At 40.0% G+C, this 10,424-nt stretch overlaps 1 protein-coding gene across 1 annotated transcript; it reads left to right on the forward strand.

The window, feature by feature from the left end:
- Positions 1-3,138: 3,138 nt before the first annotated feature.
- Positions 3,139-8,985, forward strand: LOC103191305 (extracellular calcium-sensing receptor-like). Its single transcript, XM_007912292.2, has 6 exons — positions 3,139-3,383; positions 5,109-5,400; positions 5,725-6,555; positions 6,871-7,098; positions 7,468-7,591; positions 8,069-8,985. The coding sequence occupies exons 1-6, from the start codon at positions 3,139-3,141 to the stop codon at positions 8,983-8,985; spliced, it is 2,637 nt and encodes an 878-aa protein (XP_007910483.2).
- Positions 8,986-10,424: the final 1,439 nt, after the last annotated feature.

A 10,424-nucleotide genomic window follows, 5' to 3' on the forward strand; every position in this document is an offset into this window, starting at 1 on the left:
AGACCTGATAAGGCGCTATAAGGCGTGGAGTCCTGTAGCTCAGTGGTTAGAGCACTTGCTTTGCAAGCGAGAGACCCGAGTTCAATTCCAGGCAGAGGGCGAAACCTTGGGCAAGTTTCCTTACTCCACACAGAGCCTAATAATAATCCCTCCAAAACCAAAAACAATAATAAATTGGTCATTTTCAATCTAAGACTGTTTGTGGGACATTACTGTGCGGAATTGGCTGCCGCGTTCGCCCACAAATATACAGTCAATTCACTTTACAGTGTGTTCTGTGAAGCGCTTTGGGACGTCCTCCCGACGTGAAAAGCGCTATATCAAATGCAAGGATTATAAGGATTATATCAAATGCAAGGATTATTATTGTTGAATCTTACCTGTTTGGCTTGAGCCCATTGAATGAGAATAATCACTGCCTATTTCAGGCTGGCAATTCCAGAATTACTGCTCTACAGAATGTGTTCACTCTTGTTGGTACTGACTGGTGATTTTGTAAAATTATTTGATAATTTATTTTGAATTATGATGCTTGTGATAATTTTTTTTTGTGCACTTCTGATTTCAGGGCTCAAGATGTTGAATGGCACTATATAAATGTTGCTGTTGTTCTGGAAAGAAAGTTGAAGTTAGACCGTGTGAGAGAGAGGGTAGCATTCTTTGAGAAGGGAGAGATTGAATTTAAATAATCTGTCTAAAATATAATTCACAATGCTAGTAAACTTTGAAAACATCTTCTATTAATTTCCATTTACATTTGAGAAGAGAATAGAGGTGATGGGTGAAAAAAAGTATATACTGAACTTCCCCTTTTGCACATCATCCCGATGTGCAAGGCGCTATATTAATATAATTTGTTATTGTTGCGCAGTTAAAAATAATAATAATAAAATAGTAATCCTTGCATTTGATATAGCAGCTTATCAGGTCTTTTTAAGTGTGGAGTGAGGAAACTTGCCCAACATGTCACCCTGCCGGGAATCAAACACAGGTTTCTCGCTTGTGAGCTGAGTGCTCTAACCACTGAGCAGATGAATTTCAATGTAGAGAAATGTGAGGTAATGCATTTTGGTAGAAAGAATGAGGGGCAATATAGGCGGTAATACAACCTTAAGGGGGTAAAAGAGCAGAGAGACCTGGGGGTGCAGGTAAATGAATCCTTGAAGGTGGAGGGACAGGTAGATACAGCTGTAAAAAGGGCATCTGGGATACTGGGCTTTATAAATAGGGGCATAGAGTACAAGAGTCAGGAGGTTATGATTAACTTATATAAAACACTGGTTAGGCTTCAGTTAGAATACTGCGCCCAGTTCTGGGCACCACACTATAGGAAGGATGTTAAGGCATTGGAAAGGGTACAGAGGAGATTTACGAGGATGGGACCAGGAATGAGGGACCGTGATGATGAGGAAAGGGTAGAGAGGCCGGGATTATTCTCATTGGAGCAGAGATGGTTACGAGGACCTGATAGAGGTCTTCAAAATCAAAATCATTTGATAGGTTAGAAAAGGAAAAACTGTTCCCACTGGTGGATGTGTCGGTGACTCGAGGTCACAGATTCAAAAAAGTCTCTAAAAGAAGCCGAGGGGAGGGGAGAAGACATTTTTTCACGCAGCGAGTTGTTGGAATCTGGAACGCATTGTCTGGAAGGGCGGTCGAGGTCGATTCGATAACTACTTTTAAAAACACGGTGGACGGGTATTTGAGGAGGACGGGTTTGCAGGTTATGGGGAAAGGGCTGGGAAGTGGGACTGACATTACATTGTTCTTCTCAAAGAGCCGCACAGACTCGATGGGCCGAATGGCCTCTTTTTGTGCTGTACGATTCTATTATGATTCTATGAGCTACAGGACTCCACAGGAGTTTGTAGGTGAAACTAAATGAACTTAGCAAACTAGCTTTTTTTCAAAACAATCACTTCTTATCTTTTGAAATCAAACGCCCCAGCTAGAAAAGTAAAAAATGTGGAAAATTAAAATGTTGTTAACTAATGCAGGAGATGCATTTGGATTATTGATCCTGTGGAGGGAGGGATCCATCTGTTGCACTGCAATGTTGATCATCCTTCTGCTTAGAATCATAGGATCTTGTAGCAGAGAAGGAAGCCATTCGGCTCACCATGCCTATGCCGGCTCTTTGAAGAGCTATCCAACTCGTCCCATTACCCCGTTCTTAACCCGTTGCAAATTTTTCCTTTCAAGGACCTATTCAGTTCCCTTATAAAAGCTACTATTGAATCTGCTTCCACATCCCTTTCAGCCAGTGCATTCCAGCACGTAACGACTCTGTGGGTAAAAAAATTCTTCGCATCTCCCCTCTGGTTCTTTTAGGGTTAGGATTATGGTTACTTTGAAGCTATGCAATCGCCATCAATAACAGCCATGTTGCATTCTGTTCACTTTGTCTTATTTCAGCGAAATTAACTGCTATATGTTTGACAACAACAACAACTTGCACTTATATATCGCACCACTACCCCCTCCCCCCCACACAGGGCAGCGTTTCAGAGGCTTAACAAGGAGCCTGGGGGAGGGGTGTTGGCTGTAATCGCGGTCGAAGAGGAAGGTTTTCAGGCAGGACTTGAAAAAGGGAGAAATGGGGCCAGGCGGAGGGATTGCGGGCGTGTTCGAGTTTTGGGGCGTAGTGGCTCAAAGCGCGACCTCCGATGGCAATAAATAGGAACCCCATTGTAATCGATTGGCGGATCGCTTTTCTCAGGGTAATAATCCCTCCAAAAAATAATAAAAATAATAAATAATAATTATTTGGTTATTCAATCCACGACTGTTTGCGGGACACTGCTGTGCTCAACTGGCTGCCGTGTTTCGCCCATAAAGCATCCAGTCAATTCACTTTACAATATATTCTGTGAAGCGCTTTAAGATGTCGTGAAGACGTGATAAAGCGCTGTATCAAACGCAAGGATTATTATTATTATTTAAATGTAGGATCCAACTATTAGAATTCCGTGGTTTACTTTCAATGTCTGCAGGTTTGAGCTCAAGATAAATTAATAAAAACTATTTCTTTAGGGATCCCACTCATTAACAATTCCTATGGGTTTAATTATATTGGCAGGTTAGTCCCCTCTGAGTGATTCTCAGTGTCCATATTTAAGCAGTGATTATTGCTAACGGATGACATTCCATGCCATAAACTGTGCTATTGGCATGAATTCTGCTTTGTTTTGGAGATGTTTGCTATTGATCACGTCAGTGCTAGGCGAGGGCAAGGCTACCTGCATTCTACGAGGTGACTTTAACCTGCCTGGGCTACTCCAGGACGGAGATGTTGACATTGGCGGCTTGTTCCCTATGCACTATAGAGCAGGTGTAACTGATCTCGCTTACCAACACAAACTTACAGTACCTACATGTCAAAGGTAAGTGTATTGTGTAAAGGTTTTCTATTTCTTAGCTTTATCAACTGAGAAATTATAACTTGCCAAACCTATGTTCATTTCTGTGGTTGCAAGATAGTTGTTTCGGTCCCCACTGTTTTTTAATGTGTTGGGATTTCCAATCCCGTAGTTCGAAATCTGACTGGATAATCCAAATATCCAGCCGGGTTTATTATGAACAGAGTGAACACAACCTGCATCAACCAGTTACTACAAATGTCTAACAAATTATATTACCAGTCTTTGAAGACAGTCACACAACGTCACGGAACACCTTCCTTGTGATCTTAAAGGGACCTCTCCACACTGGTCTCTCTCTCTCTGGAGCCTTCTTGTTCTTCTAACCGTTCTCACCTAGAGTGCCATAGTTATACCCTTTCTCCAAGTGTCCTTCCCATGGCCCCTCTACCCACTTCTGATACAGTCACGTACTCAGGTTAATCAATCATTTGGCTTGGTGCCATCCTGACTGGGTCTTCTCGAGATCTTTTCTTTGTCCTGTCTTAATAAAATGATTTTTTATCTAGTTTTTATCTAGTTACTCCTTATCAATACTACTGGGATGGTACCAAACTCCTCCATATTGAACAACTTGCTCATTAATGTTATTCTTGAGGGTTGCCTTCTGTCACTTGGCAGGCCTGGTCAGAATCTAGAGACTTACTGATAAGAGGTGACCCCCTGCCCTTTTCCAAAGCTGTCTTGTTATTCTTTCAGAAACAGAGAAAACTAGATGTGTCCTATCCCATGACTGTCAGTACTTTCTCCATTCTACATTTGTTTAATGTTCATTATTATTAGACTACAACTTCTATGATCTAACAAATGATTAAAACAATCCTCAGTAAATGTTAAAACCAAAGCTGTCAAACCTGGAACTGTCCGCAATGTGTGGCTCAGTATTGATTAAATAGTGCCATTAACTGCTTTGCTAGCGGGATTAATATACACTCATTATGTAGACATTGAAAGCAGAGAGTGATCACAGTGCTGGGTAAACAATTCCGCCAATGGCCCCCAGTGTTTATAGAGCTTTGTACATTTGTTACACTTTTCTGTTTCCTGTTAAAACACCAATTCTCAAGTGAGCTAACCACTAACCATATGTGCTTCTGCCTTCTCAAAAAGCCTCATATAGCAGCTTATCAGATCTTCTTGAGACGTCCCCAAGCGCTTCACAGAATGTACTGTAAAGTGAATTGACTGTGTATTTGAGGGCGAAACGCAGCAGCCAATTGTACACAGCAGTGTCCCACAAACAGTCATGGATTGAAGTAACCAATTTATTATTGTTTTTATTCGTGAGGAATTATCAGGTGTGTGGAGAAAGGAAACTTGCCCAGGGTTTCACTCTGCCGGTTTTGAACCCAGGTCTCTCGTTTGCGAGGCGAGTGCTCTAACCACTGACATGTGTAATCTGACACATGTGTGAAAATCGCTATTTTATTGGTATTGGTCACATGAGTCACATTTATTAATTAGGATTAAAACCATATATGGAAAGTAAGATGAAAACCGACACTAAGGTAAAAGTGCACAATATATATTATAAACTAAATATATTATATAGTATGTAGAATCGTAACTTTTTTCTGGAATTTGAAAGATAGATTTAAATAATTGGGGTTTATAGAATGCAGTTCTAGATGTAAATGTATATATATTCTAAATGCTTCAATATCAATTAACTAATGATGTGTTTGACAGTTTTGACTTTAGAGGGTTTCGCTGGGCACAAACTATGATTTTTGCCATTGAAGAAATAAACAAAGACTTGAGCTTGCTTCCGAATATAACATTAGGTTACAAGATTTACGACTCCTGTGCAACACATGTCCAGGCTCTGAGATCAACTCTTACCATCCTAAGTGGACCAGAAGTGATCGAATCAGATGAAAAATGCCCTAAAGATGTATCTATGCCAGCAATTATTGGAGATTCCGGATCATCACAATCCCTAGTGGTAGCAAGAACAATAGGACCCTTCAGAATCCCTATGGTACGTTATTAGTGAATTTTTGTCTTTACAAATACCTTAAAAATAAAGTCAAGAGAAGAGAACATGAAACGTATGTGATAGTAAAAAGCTAATACATAAAGAACAAATCATTGCTACTGGGAACCAGCAAGGAACTGGCATTAGTGTAAGCCTCCAGCTAGCACCAGTATAGGCCTGATGTGCAGAATGGCTGTCAATTGTATGGTTCTGTAATGCTATTTGTAAATGGGAAGCTCATATATGAGAGAAAGGATTTAGAGGGGGATGGAAGACAGGATTAGGAAGAGTGGAGAAATTAAACATTTTTTTTTACACAACTTTCAGGTTAGTTACTTTTCGACCTGTTCATGTCTCAGTAACAGGCGCGAGTTCCCTACATTTTTCCGAACTATTCCCAATGATGATTATCAAGTCAAGGCCATAGTCCAACTGGTGAAGCACTTTGGTTGGACTTGGGTTGCCGCGATTTCTGAGGATGATGACTATGGAAGATTTGGAATTCAAGCACTCACTGAAGAACTTGAGAAACTGGGCGTGTGCATGGCCTTTTATGAAATGATTCCTAAAGTTTATTCCCATGACAGGATTCTTCATATTGTAGAACGAATCAGGATGTCATCTGCGAAGGTTATTGTTGCCTTTTCTGGCGATGGAGAGATATTTCCCTTAATGCAGGAAATTGTCAAACAAAATATAACAGGTGTACAATGGATAGCAAGTGAAGCCTGGATAACAACTCCTCTATTTTCCCCAAGTCTGTTCTATGACACATTAGGTGGGACCATAGGATTTGCTATTCGTAGAGCAGATATTCCAGAGCTGAAAGAATTTTTACTTACGCTTCACCCTTCTTTATTTCCTGGCAATGCATTGGTAAAAGAGTTTTGGGAAACATTGTTCAGTTGTTCATTCGACATGATAGACAACACTCCACAACAAGCCAATGCAACACAGCCCCAATGTTCAGGACTGGAGAACATAGATGCAGATTATAACATGTACTCAGACGTCACCCAGCTTAGAATTTCATACAATGTATATAAGGCAGTCTATGCTATAGCTCATTCTCTACATAGCTTAATTCTCTGTGAAAATGGGGCTGGACCATTTGAAAATAAAACATGTGGAAACATTTCACACCTCAAACCATGGCAGGTAAGTGAATGATTTGAAAAAAAATTATCCTTTGCTCGTGAGGGAGGGGCAGGATCCTCAGTTTATCAAATATAAAAACTTTTGCAAGTTCATCGGATTTTTTATTAGTTTAAACTTACAAAAAACTTCCTTTTTGAATGTGCTTACGGCCATCTCCTTCCTCCCTCTCCTCCTGGCTCGGGGTCAGACTCCACCACTGTCCAGCGATCCGGGATGCTACCCTGTGTGAAGGATGCTATAAAAATGCAAGTTGTTGTTGTTTTTATACATAAAACTGATGACAGTAAATTAATGCATTTCACACCGTGTTCAAAGCTCCAGTACTATCTGCAGGAAGTGTCATTTACTGACAGTCTGGGAGAAGTTGTGGATTTTGATGAAAATGGAGACCCCATTGCCTCCTACGACATTATAAACTGGAAACAAGGTGCTGACGGGTCAGTTCAGTTTGTGACCGTGGGGCATTATGATGCTTCTGAAGGTTCAGGACATAAACTTGTGCTGAAGGAAGAGGATATTATTTGGAACAGAGGTCAGAATAAGGTCAGCTGATCATTCAATATTATGGTATTATTCTGTCAAACTGTGCAACGAAGGGAAACGGTAGTGTGGATATCCTGGATTGTTGAGATGGAGCAGGTCTGAAGGCCTTCTTCATCTGAACCTCTTGTAACCTTGTAATGACAACAGACTTTCCCTACAATATGTGTGATGCCTCCCAATGTTTTGTCTTTAATCACTATTCCTGATAACCAGCTTCAGCTGTTGATTCTCAATTGTATAAATAAATACTTCCTGGTATCTATTCTAAAATTGTTCTTCACAACAATCTAATGGTGAATGACTTTTTTTTCTCATAATTATATTAATATCCTTCAACTTAGGACTAAATTTTCACTGTCTATTTTCCAGGTGCCGCAATCAATGTGTACGATAAGCTGCCCACCAGGCACCAGAAAAGGGGTTCGAGAAGGCGAACCTATTTGCTGCTTTGACTGTCTCCCATGTGATGATGGGGAAATCAGTAACCAGACTGGTTTGTGCGCATAATACATTGTTATGTGAAGTCCTTTGGCATAGTGGTTAGTGCGCTTGCCTCACAAGCGACAAGACCTGGTTCGATTCCTGGGCGGGGCAAAACCTTGGGAAAGGTTTCTTACTCCATACACCTCTGTTCACCTAGCAGTAAGTAGGTACCCAGTTGTTAGTCAATTGGCGGATCAGTTTCCCAAGTGTAAGAATTCCTCCCAAACACCCTTCCCACAAAAGAAAATTGGTCACTCAATTCACAATTGTTTGTGGGACGCTGCTGTGGACAATTAGCTGCTGCGTTTCACCCACAAAATACAAGGTTAATTCAATTTACAATATATTCTTTGAAGCGCTTTGAGATATCTTTAAGACTTGATAAGGCACTATATCAAATGCAAGGATTATTATTATTATTATGTAGCACACAACAAATATTATTATTGATCATTTTAGTGGAATACATGCTTTTTTTCTCTTTCAGATTCCATTAAATGCACAAAGTGTCCATTGGATTTCTGGTCCAATCATGAAAGAGTCCAGTGCATTCCAAAGGAAATCGAGTACCTTTCTTATGAAGAAACAATGGGCATTATGTTAACAGTGATTGCATTATGTGGAGCATGCATCACCAAGGCTGTCGCCGCCATTTTCTTCTGTTACAGGAAAACTGTCATTGTTCGGGCTAATAATTCTGAACTGAGCTTTTATCTTCTCTTTTCCTTGACTTTATGCTTCCTATGCTCTGTCTCCTTCATTGGAAAGCCGACACACTGGTCATGCATGATAAGACACACGGCATTTGCCATCAGCTTTACTCTCTGCATATCCTGCGTTCTTGCAAAAACAGTAGTGGTTCTGATTGTGTTTAAGGCCACACTGCCTAACAACAACACATTGAAATGGTTTGGTCCCCTACAGCAAAGAGCTGGCATCTTCATCTCAGTATCTGTACAAGTCTTGATTTGCATTATATGGTTGGTGTCATCCCCTCCATTCCCTTCAAAAAACACACAGGTGTCAAATGCCAAGAATATTTTGGAATGTGACGTTGGCTCTGTGGTTGACTTCTGCTGTGTGTTTGGCTACATTGGGTTCCTTTCTGCCATGTGTTTTATTTTGGCATTCTTGGCAAGAAAGCTTCCTGACAACTTCAACGAAGCAAAATATATAACCTTCAGCATGCTGATCTTCTTTGTGGTTTGGATAGCATTCATACCAGCTTATGTCAGCTCTCCAGGAAAATACACAGTAGCTGTAGAAATCTTTCCTATCCTGTCATCCAGTTTGGGGATGCTCATCTGTATATTTGCCCCTAAATGTTACATTCTGTTGCTGAAACCAGAAACAAACACAAAGAAGCACCTTATGGGTAGGGAATCCTTGGGCAACAAGCTCTGAACCTTTAAACTTGAGGACATTCCAATCCTCATTTTACTGAAACGAAGACAACTGTAAGTCAATCATATGGAAGCATTGTTAAATTTGATTGTTTTACATTGCATCTTTGTAAACTAGTTCAACTGATACTCTGCTATATTTCAAATAAATGGATGTGTTTGGGTCCACAGCTGTGGTCACAGAAATTTCTTTACAACGCAGAGATCTGTGGAAATTTCACCTGCTATGAAAACCAAGAACCTCAATGGTTCCCAGAGTTAATTACCGGGAGGTGCGATTTACCACAGTGTTTGGTGGCTTTGCTTATCTTAGTTTATTAAAGAACATTTCTTATTCTGCTGATACAGCACAGGAGGAAGCCATTGTGCTTATGATGGTGCTCTAAAAGAGATCTCTCACTCTTTTGACCATTTCTCATGTTAATATATTTTCCAAATATTTCTTCATTTCCTTTTAATAAGAGATGATGGGGCAATATTCTTGCCATCTGACAACTATGATTTGGCATGAGTTAGTATGGAGATCTGATTATCATACATTATTTTGGTTTTGTATTATGGATTTGCTAGTAGAGTAGCAATCTTTTTCCCATCATAATTGCCATGTCCACAGCGAAAAGATATGGAGACCAAGTGCAGCAAAGCAAAGGCATATGTTGTGATGATTTTATAAAACCAGGGAGGTTCCTAAACTATTTTATTGAATGTTGATTCATAACCTTTGTGTCCGTGTGGTGTTGGCACACTGTGATTCTCACAGCTCTCACAAGATGGCGATCATCACACAGGCTCCACTACACCATTACACTCAACACAAAGATAGGGAATTTTTCAGGAATTATTCAATATGTTAAAGTGTCTGATCAATATGATCCAAACCAATAAATTGAATACAATAAAGTAGCTATGGAATAAAAGCTTTTTTAATTTACCTTTTTTACGTAAAACATATGTTGATATCATGTAATGAACATCCGGAATTAACAGTGCTTAGGTTAAAATAATAATAATCCTTGCATTTAATATAGCAACTTATCACATCTTTGAGACATCTCAAAGTGCTTCACAGAATATACTGTAAAGTGAATTGACTGTATGTATATTTTGAACTTGCATCTTGTAGCACCTTTATCAGGTTGAAACAACACAAAGTGTGTTAGAGCAATTACTGTCAAGTATGGTAACAGTTTTGCAGGCAAACACTGCAGCCAGAAGGCCATTATGTGAATGACCAGTTCATCTGGTGGAATGTTGGCCAGGACATTGGAAAGGAGAAATGTCCTTCACTTTTCAAATAGTGGTAATTGGTTTCTCAACATCTGCCTGAAGAACAAGCAGGCAGGACCTCGCATGTATCTCTCATCCACAAGGGATCAGCTGAAATAATTCAGTGGAGCCAGCGAACTTGTCTTTGGAAGGGACTTAAAACAATACTGAAAT

This window comes from Callorhinchus milii, unplaced genomic scaffold (genome assembly GCF_018977255.1).
Source record: "Callorhinchus milii isolate IMCB2004 unplaced genomic scaffold, IMCB_Cmil_1.0 Scaffold11, whole genome shotgun sequence".
NCBI classification, from domain to species: domain Eukaryota; kingdom Metazoa; phylum Chordata; class Chondrichthyes; order Chimaeriformes; family Callorhinchidae; genus Callorhinchus; species Callorhinchus milii.